Genomic DNA, 16947 nt, shown 5'->3' on the forward strand with positions numbered 1-16947 from the left:
TAGACAGATGGGTAAAAAAAGAAAGCAGAGAAAAGGTGTAAGAACTGTAAAGAAAGTATGAACTTTGGGCTGGGCGTGGTGGCTCACGCCTGTAATCCCAGCACTTTTGGAGGCCAAGGCGGGTGGATCACCTGAGGTCAGGAGTTCGAGACAAGCCTGACCAACATGGAGAAACCCCATGTCTACTAAAAATACAAAATTAGCTGGGCATGGTGGTGCATGCCTGTTATTCCAGCTGCTTGGAAGGCTGAGGCAGGAGAATTGCTTGAACCTGGGAGGCAGAGGTTGCAGTGAGCTGAGATCACGCCATTGCGCTCCAACCTGGGCAACAAGAGCAAAACTACATCTCAAAAAAAAAAAAAAAAAAAGAATAAAAGAAAGTATCAACTTTGTGTTTATTCACAGACAAGTACAATACATTGCAGCATATTTAGTAATAGTAATCTTTTTTTTGTTGTTTTTTGAAACAGGGTCTCACTCTGTTACCCAGGCTGGAGTGCAGTGGCATGATCAGGGCTCACTGCAGCTCTGCCTTCCGGGTTCAAGTGATTCTCATGCCTCAGTCTCCCAAGTATGTGGGACTACAGGTCCGCACCATCATGCCTGGCTAATTTTTGTATTTTTTGGTAGGGACACGGTTTCACAGTTTTGGCCAGGCTGGTCTTGAACTCCTGACCTCAGGTGACCTCCTGCCTTGGCCTCCCCAAGTGTTGGGGTTACAGGCGTGAGCCACCACGCCTGGCCTTAGTAATAGTAATCTAAATGTCCGTTGGCAGAAGAGTGGATAAATTGGGACATATTCCTCCAAGTAACACCATTTCATTGTAGCTGTGAGGATAAATGAACTGGAGTAGGCTTATACTAGAGTAAACTTGGCATCATTGCAATTCCCTTCTATAGTTACCTTCGCATTATAGGGGGGAAACCTGGAACTATATTTCCAGCATCTCATTTCTGTACAGTTTTAAATTAGTCTTCCAATGAGGGGTATTTGCATGAATTTGTAATTCAGAAGAGAAGAGATAGTTCTTAATCCATAGTGGCAAATAGATGATATGAGTTTACCAGGCATGCTGAGCAAACTCTTGCAATTCACCTGCTTCAGTGTAGTAGGTGCTTGAGGTTGTTGTCAGCTGCCTCCTAGATTCTTAGGTTCACAGAGGCTTCTGAGCAAACTCTTGAGAATTGCATGAAGCAAAATTGTCACTGGCAGCTTTCCTGAGCTTGGCTCTTTCATGCCTTGCAATGGTGATGAACACTTCTAATTCTGTGTATTAAGTCTTCTTTTGCTTGAAATATGTAGCGTAGTTTTGTGTTCATAACCAATCCCTGACTGACCCATTGAGTTACATATACCAGCAGGAATAAGTTTCAACAACATATGGTTGAGTTTTAAAAGGAGCCTACAGAGTTTTATAAAAGAGAATTAAAAATATGCAAAGTGATATTGCATATGGTTAAGGATACATACACATGTAGTAAAAGTTTAAAAACATGCACAAAATAGTAAAACCAAATTCAAGGACAGTGGCTACCTCTGGGGCAGAGAAGAGTAGTGGCACTGTGGTCAGTTAACTATATATATAGTTATATATAGTAATATATGTATAGTTATATATATAGTAATATATGTATAGTAATATATATAGTTATATATATATAACATGCATATATCTGTATGCTTTATTTCCTTAAAAAATCTGGAAAAATATGGAAAATTTGAAAGTTTGGGCAAAGCTGGTTGCTCTTTACGTTATTCTCTATATTTGTCTCTCTGTGAGAATGATTACATTAAAAAGTGTTTAGTTTTTGAAAATCATGATGTCGACTAATATAGACTGTTGGGTTGATGGACTAAATTTCTAGTCTGAGATTCTGAAATTGTTTTAAAAAATCTTTTTCAAATTAGGTATATGAAAGTGACAAACTATGTGAACTCTTTTAAAAATGTACCAGTACATTTAGTACAATCAGAATTATGCAAACCATAAATGGAAGTTATATATGTTAATACATGTTTGTGAAAGGTTTAATTTGTATTTGGAAAAATGGTGAAATTTATTTATTATTGTCACCCATATTGATAGCACTCCACATTTAGTCACAGATAAATACATGTAGTTAGAGACATAACATTGTTAGTGTTAGATAGACTATTTAAATTTCTGTTATGTGGTTTCGAATTATTGTCAAAAATTGGAAATGTTGCATTTGATTTTCCCTTAAGTTTTATTTTTCTTTTTTGTTTATAAAATTATTTTAGAAAAATCCTGTGGAACAGTTACTTTTTGCTTATAAACTTCTTGACAGAGCAATCGGTGGAATAAATTTGAATTGCATGTTAACCTCTTTGCCAAATGGATCATCAGTAATTGACCACTGCTATGCCAAGGTAAGAATGGAAGAGTCTTAAATTAGATTGAAGTTTTAGTTAACTGGGAAGAAAACTGGTCTTGAAAGTAGGTAAGTAAAGCATGACTTGTGGTGGCTTACCTCTCATAGGCCAGAAATATATTTCCCTCTTCCCAGAAGAGAGCTAGGAGAATGAGGAGTCTTTGAATTTGTTAATGAAGAGGACACTGATGAATTCTAAGGGCATATTTATTAGTGTTTAAGCAAACTGCAAAGGGCTGAGAAGTGAGCAGAATGTAATGGTTACAAATAAGATGATGATAACTTGAGTGATAATAGTATACAGCTATTTTTGTGTGTTTTGATAACTATATTTCTTTTTATTTCAACTCTGTTGGACCAAAGTGTACCCACCATATAGATGGAGATACTTACAAACCACTTGCCTCAAATAGTTTCATGATGGATTTGCATCTTGAACTAATTCAAGCTCAGCATCGAATAGCTGTTGTGCTTCTGGACAAATTGCAAGGTAGTAGTCACTAAAGCAAGTAACCATTCTGAATCAATTTTAAGCCAGACTCCAGTACAGAATCAATTTAATTTGAAAACTGTGTTCTTGTTGACTGAAGTTTTCAGATAAATTTCATTTTTTTCTACTTCCCTAATTAATATCAATAGAAACATAATTAAATCTTTCCTTATTGCTTTACACTTTGCATATTAAATCAGTTAGTAAACTTCTTAAAAAGTTAATTAATTATGTTTATTTGTGTTATAGTAAATTATTTTTTGTTAATTCAACCAAGCAAACATTTACTGAGTATCTACTAAAATCCAGGCATCGTATTAGGCTAGGTGCCAATAAGACAGTCTCTACTTTTGAGCTTCTAGATGAGTAAGCCAACCATATCAGTTGAGGTTGATACATTTTGTAATAGGGGTGGGCTCAGAGTATTATGGGCACACAGAAATATCTATATCAAATAAGAAAGTCAGAGATGAGTTCCTGGAAGGGGCGTGTAAAGCATTCAAATCATATTGTATATACAGCTAAATAGATTTATTCAAATGCTGGTTAATTTAAGAGTGAGCAGAGTAGACACACTGCTGATTGGTGCAGGAAGATGAAAAAAATATTTATACTGAGAATTCTAGCCAATGCAAGAAGATAAGAAAAATAAAGATATAAGGATTGGAAAAGAAGAAACAAAACTGTTCTTTCCAGATTATATGATTGTCTACCTAGAAAATGCAAAAGAATCTATCAGTATATACAAAAATAATAATATATAATACATAATATATAATATGTAATATATAATATGTAATTATATTTCTATACAACAGCAGTTAGCAAATATAATAAAAAGACATCATTTTTATATCAAAAAAATCTGTAAGGTACCAAGGGTTTCAATCTAACCAAAGAGCTACAAGTATGCAAAAAATTGTAAGACTTTACTGAAAAATGTTAAAGAACTATGTAAATGAAGGTAGATTGTGTTTATTGATAAGAAGACCAAATAATCAGAAAGATTATTCTGATTTCAGTTTTATTCAAATAGATCTATAGACTCAATGCAATTTCAATAAAAATTCCAATAGGATTTTTTTGGGTAGACCTTTACAATCTTTTTACAAAATGTAGGTAGAAGACATAAATAGCTAAGACATTGCTGAAGGAAAAAAACATCAGGTGAGTGTAGGGGATCTCGCTCTAACATAAGTCAAGATTTATTTCAAAGTGCTAGAATACCTCATATTCATTGGATAATTGGATATCCATATGGATAAAACCAAATTACATTTCTTACCTTCCCATACACAAAAATATCTTCCAGATGTACCAAAGAGTTAAATGTAAAAAAAAAATCTTAAAAACTTTTAGACACTTTGGGAGGCCGAGGCGGGCGGATCACGAGGTCAGGAGATCGAGACCATCCTGGCTAACATGGTGAAACCCCGTCTCTGCTAAAAATACAAAAAATTAGCCGGGCGTGGTGGCGGGCGCCTGTAGTCCCAGCTACTCGGGAGGCTGAGGCAGGAGAATGGCGTGAACCTGGGAGGCGGAGCTTGCAGTGAGCTGAGATTGCGCCACTGCACTCCAGCCTGGGCGACAGAGCCAGACTCCATCTCAAAAAAAAAAAAAAAAAAAAAAACTTTTAGAAGAAGATATGGTAGAATATATTTCTAAGCTTGGAGTAGGGAAGATCTTCTTAAACAAGATTCAAAAAGTGCTGATCCTAAAAGAAAAAAATGAATACATTAATACATTTGGCTGCATTAATATAAATAAATTCTCATCATTAAAAAATTTTAAAGATAAGGAAAGCAAAAAAATAAATAAGTAAATAAAACCCCAAAACCACACCACACCTAGGAGAAATATTTGCAATTTATATTTCTTTTCTTTTTTTTTCAAATTAAATGCTTTTACTTCTCCCTTCCAAGTCCCCTATACATTTTTCACAATTGTATTAGTTTGCCATTATTGCTGTAACAAATTACTACGAACTTGAGTGCATTGAAACAACACAAATATGTTATCTTACAGTTCTGGAGTCAGAAACCTGAACTGCATCTCACTGAGCCAAAATCAAGGTGTCACATGCACATGTATGTTCATTGCAGCACTATTCAGAATAGCAAAGACATGGAATTAACCTAAATGCCCGTCAATGGTAGACTGGATAAAGAAAACGTGGTAAATACACACTATAGAATACTATGCAGCCATAAAAAGGAACAAGATCATATCCTTTGCAGGAACATGGATGGAGCTGGAGGCTATTATCCTTAGCAAACTAATGCAGGGATAGAAAACCAAATACTGTATGTTGTCACTTATAAGCAAGAGCTAAATGATAAGAACACATGGACACATAGAGGGGAACAACAGACACTGGGGCCTTTCTGAGGGTGGAGGGTGGGATGAGGGAGAAGGTCTGGAAAAATGACTAATGATACTAGGCTTGATACCTGGGTAACAAAATAATCTGTATAACAAACTCCCATGACATGAGTTTACCTATGCAACAAACCTGCACATGTACCCCCAAACTTAAAGCAAAAGTTAAATAATAATAAAATCAAGGTGTCAACCAAGCTGTATTCCTTTCTGGAGGCTCTGGGGGAGAACTTGTTTCCTTGTCTTTTCCAGCTTCTAGACGCTACCTGCATTCTTTGGCTCATGACCACCTTCTATCTTCAAAGGCAACAAGGACCAATTGAATCTTCCTTCTCATGCCATCTCTTTGTCTAGTGGCAATTTACTAACGATTAGCATGAACAATGTACAAAAATTCCAAAACATCAATAATAAGACAAATAATAAGACAATAAGCAAAAGAAACAAGGAGAACTTCATAGAAAAGAAGAAGTTATGGCCAGTGTAATTATTTTGTAAAGTTAAACATTAATCTAAATTATGACCCAGCAATGTCACTCATAGGTACATACCCTGTAAAATTTCTTGAACATGTACACCAACTGCAGATAGAAGGATGCTTGTAGAAGCAGTGTTCATAATAGCAAAAAACTGGAAACAACCCAAGTGTCCATTAATAGAGAATTGATAAAGAAACTGTGATATATTCATGTAAGGGAATATCACATGGCAATGAAAATTACCAATGTGGATGAATTCTAGAAACATAATTTTTGTTTTAAAACAGTAAGTTTTAAAAGACTACATTCAGTGTGATGGGAGGATGGGGTCAGAAAAAAATAAAATGAAAGACTACATTCAGTAGGATGTTTTAAATCAAGCTCAAAAATGAAACCTTGGGATTCTTAAGGCTTATTATATATTATATATAATAAGTAACATAATAATTGATAAAACTGTATATTAAAAAGTGACCTGCATATACATAAATTTATCATATAAGGAAAACTATAGTTATCAGGTATGCAGGTAGTCCATAAAGTCTGGAAACATAGACATATGTCCTTTGAAGACATTCTGTATAACTCATCTGCATTTCCAGATTTTATTGACACTCTCTATCTGTAAAATTAAAAAGAATGACCTTGAGTTTAGGACAGTGGTTCCTTTGTGGAGGTGGCAGGGAGATGGCATAGGAAGGAAAAGCATATAGGTAGATGTAAGTTACTGCTAATGTTCCAGTTCTGGTGCTGGGTGGTGGTTTACATGTGTTCATGATATTAATGTGATTTAAAACATACATACGTGATAAATATATTTTTGTATTTATAAAATAAAATATTCAAAGGTAATTTAAAAATTGAAAATTTTCCTAGGTTGACAAAAGAATTAACATTCGACATAGTACTGGAAGTCCTAGCTAGAGCAATCAGACAAGAGAAAGAAAGAAAGGGCATCCACATTGGAAAGTCAGATTATCCTTGTTTGCAGATGATAACCATCTTATATTTGGAAAACCCCAAAGACTCCACAAAAAACTGTTAGAACTGATAAACAAATTAAGTAAAGTTGCAGGATACAACTTTACTGGAGGAATCACATTACCTGACTTCAAATTATACTACAGAGCTATAGTAACCAAAGCAGCGTGGTACTGGCATAAAAACAGTCACATAAACCCATAGAACAAAATAGAGAACCCAGAAACAAATTCACACACCTACAGTGAACTCATTTTGACAAACATACACTGGAGAAAAGACAGTCTTTTCAATAATGATGGCGGGAAAACTGGATATTCATATGCAAAAGAATGAAACTAGACCCCTCTCTCTCTCACCATATACAAAAATCAAATCAAAATAGATTAAAGACTTAAATCTAAGACCTCAAACTATAAAACTACTCCAAGATACCATTGGGGAAAATCTCCAGGACATTGGTCTGGGAAAAAATTTCTTGAGCAATACCCCTTAAGAACAGGCAACCAAAGCAAAATGGACAAATAGGATCATATCAAGTTAAAAAGCTTCTGCACAGCAAAGGATACAATCAGCGAAGTAAGGCTGGGCACTGTGGCTCATGCCGGTAATCTCAGCACTCTGGGAGTCAGAGGTGGGTGGATCACTTGAGGTCAGGAGTTTGAGATCAGCCTGGCCAACATGGTGAAACCCAGTCTCTACTAAAAATACAAAAATCAGCTGAGCGTGGTGGTGCATGCCTGTAATCCCAGCTACTTGGGAGGCTGAGGCAGGAGAATAGCTTGAACCTCGGAGGCGGAGGTTGCAGTGAGCCAGGATCACGCCACTGCGCTCCAGCCTGGGTGACAGGGCGAGGCTCCATCTCAAAAAAAAATTTAATTATACATTTAAAAATAACTAGAAGAGTATATTTGAATTGTTTGTAATACAAAAGATAAATGCTTGAGGGGACGGATACCCCATTTTCCATGATGTGATTATTATGCATTGCATATCTGTATCAAAACATCTCATGTACCCCATAAATATATACACCTACTATGTACCCATAAAAGTTAAAAATTAAAAAGTTAACTGTGGTAAACTGTTCCCTCCAACTTTTTATTTAACAATTTTTGAGCCTTCAGAAAGTTGAAAGAATAGTGTAGTGACTATCCACATAACCTTCACCTAAATCCACCAATCATGACCATTTTGCTATGTTTACTGTCTTTCTCTTTACATGCACATATAAATACATATATTTATACATCTATATACATCTGTAGATGTATATACCTATTATATCAATATCATATTATGTACGTGTAGAGATATATACATATACATGCACATATCCATAGGCTGAGAAGTTGCAGACATTATATTTTACCCCTGAAAACTGTAGCATTTGTCACCTAATAATGAGGACATTCTCTCAAATAACCATAATACCATTATCACTCCGAAGAAGGGTAACACTGATATAATAATATTATTGATTATGTAGTCAATTATTTTTTAGCATCCAATTGATCATTTATTTACTTTTATGTAATGTGATTTTGGTGTCTCGTCTAAGAACTCCTTACCTAACCCCAGATCATGAAGATTTTCTTATGTTTTCTTCTAAATGTTTTATAGTTTTACATTTTTAATTGGTATATAATAATTGTACATATTTGTGGGGTACATGAAATATTTTAACACGTGCATACAATGTACAAAACTCAACCCAGGGTAATTAGGATATTCATCATCTCAAACATTTATCAGTTATTTGTGTTGAGAACATCTCAAATCTTCTAGCTATTTTGAAATGTATAATAAATTATTGTTAACTATAGCCACCCTATTGTCCTATTGAACACTGGAACTTTTTTCTTCTATCTAACAATATGTTTGTACTCATTAACCAATCTCTGATTATCCCCCTACCCCCAATCCCTTCCCAGCCTCTGTTAAGCATCATTCGACTCTCTACCTCCATGAGGTAAACTATTTTTTTTAGCTCTCATATGTCTGAGAACATACTCTATTATGCATCTAATTTTCAAGTTGCTATAATTGTTCCCAAATATCCTTTTTGGGGAAAATGGATTTTATTTAAAATGATCTAAGAAGTAATCAAAAATCACTTATTGCATTTGGCTGTCATATTCTTCTTCAATCTAGAATAACTCCTCCAACTTCTTTTTTTTCTTTCATAACATTGATATTTTTGAAGACATGTTCCACAATCTGATCTTTCCTAGTAGTTTCCTCATGATCATGCAGGTGATGCTGTTTATATTCCATTGTATCACATTAGATTGCACACATCGGCTATTTGTTTTATTATTGGTGAGGCAAAGTGCTATCGTTTTATTAAGCTGATGTCTGCCAGATCTCTGCATTGTAAATGTCCCTCTCCCCTTTGTAGTGAAAAAGTAATTGGTGCTGTTGGTGATGTAGGAATGAATATCCTGTTCCCCAACAGACTTTCACCCAATGGTCTTACTCCCTCCATTGGTGATCCTTCCTGAATTAATTATTACAGTGGTTGTACGTGATGATTTTCTAATTGAATTATTCCTTCTAGATTTATTTGGTAACATTCTTTTGTAAACAAGAGCTGTCCCTGCTTTGCCTCTTTTAATTTTTTGAGTAACACTATGGATCAGATTCCTTTTTTACTAATCTTTTAAAGTCACTTGCCATCATTGTTCTTTGTGATGCTCAAAGTCATAAATTTTGCCAGTGGGAGGGAGGCCCTTCACACTGGATCCTGTGTTCCTTTGATATGTCCCTGATTTGGTTTGGCTGTTTCCCCACCCAAATCTCATCTTGAATTCCCACATGTTGTGGGAGCAGCCCTGTTGGAGGTAATTGAATAATGGGGGCAAGTCTTTCCCATGCCATTCTTATGATAGTGAATAAGTCTCACAAGATCTGATGGTTTTATAAAAGGAGTTCCCCTCCACAAGTTCTCTCTCTGCCTACTGCCGTCCATGTGAGATGTGACTTGTTCCTCTTTGCCTTCTGCCATGATTGTGAGGTTTCATTAGCCACATGGAACTGTAAGTCCATTAAACCCCTTTTTCTGTATAAATTGCCCAGTCTCAGGTATGTCTTTATCAGCAGCATGAAAACAGACTAATACAGCCCCCATTATTCTTTGAGATTTTTTTTGCTTTCTGTGCAACAAAATATTCTTGACCTATCTTTTGCTTTCTCTACCCCTAGATCTGGAATAAGCTATTTTTCCAATGATATTTGGTACCTTTAGGTAGGAAATGGTATTTAGAAACCAAGATCTGTAAGCTAAGAGTACTCAATGCTATTGAGATGTCAATGGCTCCTTTTAGTAGATAGAGCTAAGAAATACACACACACACACGTATATATATTTAAATCACAAGTTCTTTTTTTTTTTTTTTTTTTTGAGATGGAGGCTTACTCTGTCACCCAGGCTGGAGTGGTGCAATCACCCAGTGCTGCGATCTCAGCTCACTGCAACCTCGGCCTCCTCGGTTCAAGCAATTCTCCTGTCTTAGTTTCCCAAGTAGCTGGGACTACAGGCATGTGCCAACATGCCCAGCTAATTTTTGTACTCTTAGTGGAGATGGGGTTTCACCATGTTGGCCAGGCTGGCTTTGAACTCCTGACCTCAAGTGATCTGCCTGCCTCAGCCTCCCAAAGTGCTGGGATTACAGGTGTGAGCCCCTGCGCCTGACCACAAGTTCTTTTTGATATCTCCAATTCTAACACTAAAGGGTTTCTCCTCACCTTCTCCATTTTTGTATTTTCCTTCTCCCATATTGAGCATTCTGGTTCCTAACAACATCAATGTAATTACTCATTTGTTTTATCCTGGCAAATTAACAAATTACTTTCAAAATTATTAAGCCAATACCACTATTAAAAACCTACTAAGTAAATTAAGGATTTCTTTGCGGTTCATTTTGTCTCTAGAAAATGTCATACATCAGAGAACTGTGTCCAAATTTACTTGAATTCTATTTTTAAATTTTTTTTTCAATTTGATACATACTTGTGACCCTTTTTTTGTATTTGCATTCATTTTTTTTTTTTTTTTGAGACAGTCTCCCTCTGTCACCTAGGCTGGAGTGCAGTGACGTTATCTCAGCTCACTGGAACCTCTGCCTCCGAGGTTCAAGTGATTCTCCTGCCTCAGCCTCTCAAGTAGCTGGGACTATAGGCATGTGCCACCACACCTGGCTAATTTTTGTATTTTTTTTTAGTAGAGATGGGGTTTTGCCATGTTGGCCAGGCTGGTCTCGGAACTCCTGACCTCAAACGATCTGCCCACCTTGGCTTCCCAAAGTGCTGGGGTTACAGGTGTGAGCCACTATGCCCTGCCTGTATTCTGTTTATATAAAATTTCCTTTTTTCCCCATCCTTTTATTTTTTTATACTCTTCATCTTTTTACATTTTATTTTAAACACTTACATAGTTTCAAAAACTACTTCTTCTATGACCTGCTGGGTGTAGAGGGAAGCAAGTAATAATTAAAATATCTCTGTGTCATCAAGTATAAATTGAAAATTTGATAAAGTTTTTTCTAATACATAAATGAATTACTTAGCATAATAACCTTGAACATGTTTTGGGCTGAAAATATTTGGTTCAGAAATATGTTTCAAAATGTAAATAGAATTTTTGTGTCAGGTTTTAAGAAACTAGCCCATGATTCTCACATAGTAACTGTATTATTTCCTTTAGTGGAGGATTAGAGTTTTTTTTAACATATGGAGTTCCTAATACCTCGTCCTCTAATTGTCATCCATAAATCTTTGAAGACCAAATGAGTTTTGATCATAGACCACTTAAAGATATTGATGCAAGACTTGAGTTCAAATGTAAATGGAATTAGTTATTATTTCCTTGCAATATCTCTGGGTTTCCTTGATTTTTTTCTTGGCTTTATTGAATTGCCATCCTAGCACAGCTGATCACTTTGTTCCCCTACCTTGTCTTTCTTTAGCATGCTGTTGCCAGACTGATGTTCCCTACATTAGCATTCTTATTCAGTAATGGTTGCCTGTTGATGTCCATGACATAAATATGATGCATCTGTATCTGGCATTCAGAATTTTTTTGCAGTCTCATCCTTCTTATCTCCAATGATTATAATCAGTAAAGCTTAATTAGCATTTATAATATCCTTGGTATTGAGAGAATGATGCACTATTTTCTGCTCTGCATTGCTATCTCCATGCAGATGTTTCCTTACCCTTTGCCACTGCAGATGCCTTCTATTCTTCAATGGTGTATGTTAACATCTTTTCATGAATCAATTACCATCACATGGTGGCTCATGTGCATTAGCACAAATAATTAAAACTCAGTAAAAGGGGTTTATTGTAAGGTTACTATAGCTACCCTCGCATATCTCGAAGGACCAAAATATTACCAGGTCTCTTAAGGACCAGACCTGAAAATCAAGAATCAGTGCTACAGTTTCCATCTCCCTGGGCTAGTATAGTTGTATATAGTTGTATCCTTTTTTCCCCTCATCCACATTCCTGTCTTTACTGAACCACCATGATGGTCAGTCCCAATTGTATACCAGTATCAACAACTGGCAAGTTCGTGTTTTAGTTCAAAATCTTGAGAGAGGCTCTGATTTCATCAGCCACAGCTGGAAGAGAGTGGAGGTCTTCGTGTGGTACCCAGAGCTCTTAAAGGGACCTTGGATGAAACAGTTTTTCTAGAAGGGGTGTTGAGGACAGAGTTTGACAGCTTATTGGTATTGGTATCAGGACTTGCCATCTGTACTTCTGTGAAAAGGTAAAGTCAACAGAAGTAGGTTGGATTCTATCAATTCTCAGGATGACTTTATTCAAGATGAGATAGAAAATCAAATATTTTTATAATTTGGAATTTCTTCTGTCCTGAGGTATACTGTGGCAAATAAAAGAGGATTTGATAAAACTGCATTATAGTAGATTTATATGAATTTTTGTCTATTAATGAAAAAAATGACATGACAGAGGAAGCAGTAGCTTTATGAATAGTTACTCCTTAGTATTTAAAAAATATTTCCTGTCTTGGATACATACTTAACTGTTATGACAGTCGTCTTCTTCTTCAGTTTTGCAGACTCCAACTGTTAGCAAAGATATTTCTACCAAGGGTCCGGAAAAGTTAAAACAATCTGGAAGCACTGATTGTTTTACAGGTAATTAAAATTGGGATAACTGGTATTTCCAAAAAATTTGGAAGATAGTTTTTAATCTCACCTTTTTGGTAAAATGTTTGTTTTTATAGAATTAAATATAATGAATAAAATAAAGAAGAATACATTATCCAAAGCAATTTACTTAATGCAGAAAGCTCTTTTAATATTCGAGAAAGATGCAACTTCTACATCTTCATGGGAACTTTTGATGGTAACAGTATTTCATTTCTTCTTTTAATCCTGACATAAAATTTCTGTTAAAATGAATGATTCATTTCCTTTATTAAAAATAATGTGTTGCCCTTAACATTTAATTATGAACTTTCAGATTCACTATATATAATTCGTCCTGACCAGGGGAACTAATTCGTACCTCCAGTTCTGAATTCTGAAATGAGAGATTCTCTTTTTATCAGAACTTCATGCAATCTACATGAGAAGACAAATAAAATCAGAAGGACTCAAAATGAGGGAAATTATAGAATTGGGGTGACACTTTACCAGCTTAATGTATTCTTTACAATGGAATTAAAATTCTTAAAGTCCATTGGCTGAGGTACCTTCTCTCTTAGATAGATACTGCTAATTTATGGACCAATCCCCTTGTTGATATTTTTAATCAGGTCTCACTCTGGCCTGGAAATTCTTCTGCCTTCTTGCTAATTCATTATATGTTGATTTTATGTGTTTATTTTTTGAGACAGGGTCTCATCTGTCAACTAGGCTGGAATGCAGTGGCGCAGTCCTAGATCACTGCAGCTTTGAACTCCTGGGTTTAAATGGTCCTACCACCTCAGCCAGCCTTCCAGTGGGTGGGACTACAGACATGCCTCCATGCCAGAATATTAAAAAAAATTTTTTTTGGTAGAGTCAGACCCTTGGTATGCTGGCATTGGCTGAGTGAATGACGTATGAAGATGTACAGAATAATGCTATGTCTTGGCTGATAAGAGAAGGAAAAAAGTAGGTCAAAGCTAGGAGGGGGATATGGAGCTAAAGGGGTTTAATGAGAAAATTTAGCATAATAGTATGCTAAAAATGAAGTGCCAGAACAAAGAGAAATTGAAGATAATAAGAGGGAAAGGTTAATACACAGAGCCAAGGCCTATAGAGGATGATTTTGAAAGCACAGATAAAGGGATTCATCTTCAATGATGGGTGGGCTGCAGGGCAGACACCTCATCTTTTGATACAGAAGGGAAGGAGGAACAGACAGATGTAGATAAGAAAAGTTTGTTGGTGTGAAGTCGGAGTTGAGTTGATGCCTTTTGATATGCTTTGACTGTGTCCCTACCCAAATCTCATCTTAAATAGTAGTTCCCATAATCCCTATGTGTTGTGGGAGGGACCAGGTGGAGATAATTGAATAACGGGGGAGGTTTCCTCCATCCTGTTCTCATGAAAGTGAGTTAGTTCTCACGAGATCTGATAGTTTAATAAAAGGCTTGCCCCTTCACTGGGCACTCATTCTTCTCTCTCCTGCTGACATGTGAAGAAGGATGTGTTTGCTTCCTCTTCTGCCATGATTGTAAGTTTCCCAAGGCCTACCCAGCCATGCAAAACTGTGAGTCTCTTTTAAATCTCTTTTCTTTATAAATTACCCAGTCTCGGGTATGTCTTTATTAGCAGTGTGAGAACAAACTAATACACCTTCTTACCTCTGTCGGATGCAGTGGGAGGCAAGGATATCTGCCATCAATGGAGCATGAGGGTGGAAAATTGAACTGGGAAAGTAAAGATAATGTGGAGAGTGGGGAGGAATGGATGAGGGAGTTGACTCCAAGTAAAGGGACCGGCCAGCATCACCAAGTTCTAGCTGAAGTTGGAGACCATGAATTTTTAGACATCTTGATCCACATGGTGGTATGACATTATCCTGATGTGGTGTTCTTAATGACAGCAGAATATTTGTGACAGCAGACATTTGTGGAGGATTAGATTTTTTTTTAAAAAAAATGAAGGTATGAGTTAAAAGTTTATGGCTTTAAAAATGTGGATACAGATTGAGTAGGGAGGGAAGGCATGAAGGCATTTAAAGACTTGGTGTCTATGGAAATATCAAGAGACTGGACATCTTTATGAGGTCAGATCAAGGACCAGAAAATGAGGGTCTGAGGGAGCTAGAAGGATAGGTGTTTGAGGTTAGAAAGTAGAATACTGAAATTCAAGATTCCTGGTATGTAGCACTTACTTGTTATCTGTCAATCTATTCATCCATCTAACAAATAATTTTGATCCATTTCACAATTATGTATTGGAAGTTCACTATGTGCCTGGTAGTATGCTGAGTATAGAAGGGGGGAATCTTTTATTTATTCAACAAATATTGATTGATTTACCTTCTTTTTGTGGTTCTGCCTTTGTGGTCCCTGGATTTATTCATATAAAAATCCAGTCTGTGGAAACATAGACAAGTAAATATGTGCTTTAATTGCAAGAGGGCTAGGGAAAATTAACAGGGGAGTACCTAACTCAATAGTGGGGAATGTTTAAGGAAACATCCAGGAGAAATCACGTGAAGTTGAATGCTGAAAGACAGATGGCTTGAATTTGAATACTGAAAGAGCCAGAGAAATAGGAGCGCAAACAGTAGAAAGGACATTCCAGGCAGAGAGAACAAATGTGCCAAGGTCCCAAGGCGAGAAATGTCATAGAGTGCTTGTAGTTCTACAGGTCATTCTGTGAGAGAGAAGCTTAGATGCAATAAGGGTAGGAGTCGGGTGGGGGAGAGGATAGTAGCACGGGAGACCAGAGAGGAAGTAAAGATGTGTTCATAAGAAGTATTTTTCGCCAAGCTAAGAATTTTGGATAGACAGATGCTATCAATGTTCAAGGTGAGGAAGTCTGTCCTGGGAGTATTAGGGAAGAGCCTGGTTAAATTTGAATTTCCAGAATTTGAATGAGGAAGTTGGATGGTGGTGTTGGGTGGTCTGAGATCACAAGGCCAAGTGGTGTCTGGTCTTTGTTGGAAGACTTCTGGGGTGTGTTCAGATCCATTTTCTCAGCTGATGCTTCCATGGCTGTTTGCTATTGTCTAGTGCTTGGAGGACACTGGTACTTCAGTCCTATTTTTATGGCAAATAAACCTTATCTTTATTTTAGAAATATTGGTCTTACTACTAATCTTGGGTCTTCTTAGAGCCTGAAGAGAGGTTTCCTCTTGTTTTATGATGACTGAATCTGGTCTTTGTACTGCCATAGTGTGCCGGTTCCCCTGTATGTGTCTGCCTCCTGCCACTGAGACCAGGGAACATACCGGGACCGAGATACCTGGATGTCTCAAGTTTCCAGTGTGGGCAGGAACATCTTCTTTGGCCACCTCTGCTCCTCAGTGGTAGTTTTAATCCAAGTGTTAAGGCTTAATGATCAATCCCTATGGTACTCTCTTAAACAACGATGTTATGGCTCGAACATTTGGACCAGAACAAATGAAGAAGCTCAGGGGTACTGGAAGTTCTAAGGAATTTTGGCTTTAATATTTCCCGAACTTATGTCTTGATGTCTCCTAAATACCGGTCTATTAACTGTGTTAGCAGTAATTGGATTTAATTATTTTTCCTATTTTGTAGCATTTCAAGTCAAATCAGTTCTATTTGCTTTTTTTTTTTTTTTTTTTTTTTTTAGGGAGGGAAGAATATACATGGACGATTTTTTTTTTTCAGAGATCTTCTCAGCTCTTTTTTTGTTTTCTTTTTTAAAAAATGTAAAATTTACAAAATTTCTTCTATTTTTTAAAAAGTGAAACTATTTTAATTCCAGAAAAAATTGTGAGTATAATGTCCTATTAGGATAGACTCTTGAGATGCATTAAGAGGCTCTATTTTTTATGAGGAGCCCTCTAAAGAATTTTCACCAACGAGGAACATGTCGAATATTTATTTAGAAGTCCTGAAATCTTCTATAGCCGTGTCTGCTCCTCAGTGGTGGTTTTATCTAAGTGTTAAGGCTTAATGATCAGTCCTCAGGGTACTCTCCTAAACAATGATGTTATGGCTCAAATAATTGCCAAACTTTCTTTCTTTTTTAAAGAAGACAAATACATTTATTTCCCTTGGCAATC

At 36.3% G+C, this 16947-nt stretch overlaps 1 protein-coding gene across 1 annotated transcript in view; it reads left to right on the forward strand.

Moving 5' to 3' along the window:
* Positions 1 to 16947, forward strand: part of CFAP54 (cilia and flagella associated protein 54) — a 372948-nt gene that overhangs the window by 67569 nt on the left and 288432 nt on the right. Inside the window, exons 16-19 of the mRNA XM_055357441.2 lie at positions 2264 to 2392; positions 2758 to 2884; positions 12801 to 12887; positions 12977 to 13098. Coding sequence (XP_055213416.1) covers positions 2264 to 2392; positions 2758 to 2884; positions 12801 to 12887; positions 12977 to 13098 — 465 coding nt within the window. The remainder of the gene's footprint in view (positions 1 to 2263; positions 2393 to 2757; positions 2885 to 12800; positions 12888 to 12976; positions 13099 to 16947) is intronic.

This window comes from Gorilla gorilla, chromosome 10, assembly GCF_029281585.2.
Source record: "Gorilla gorilla gorilla isolate KB3781 chromosome 10, NHGRI_mGorGor1-v2.1_pri, whole genome shotgun sequence".
Classification (NCBI taxonomy): Eukaryota; Metazoa; Chordata; class Mammalia; order Primates; family Hominidae; genus Gorilla; species Gorilla gorilla.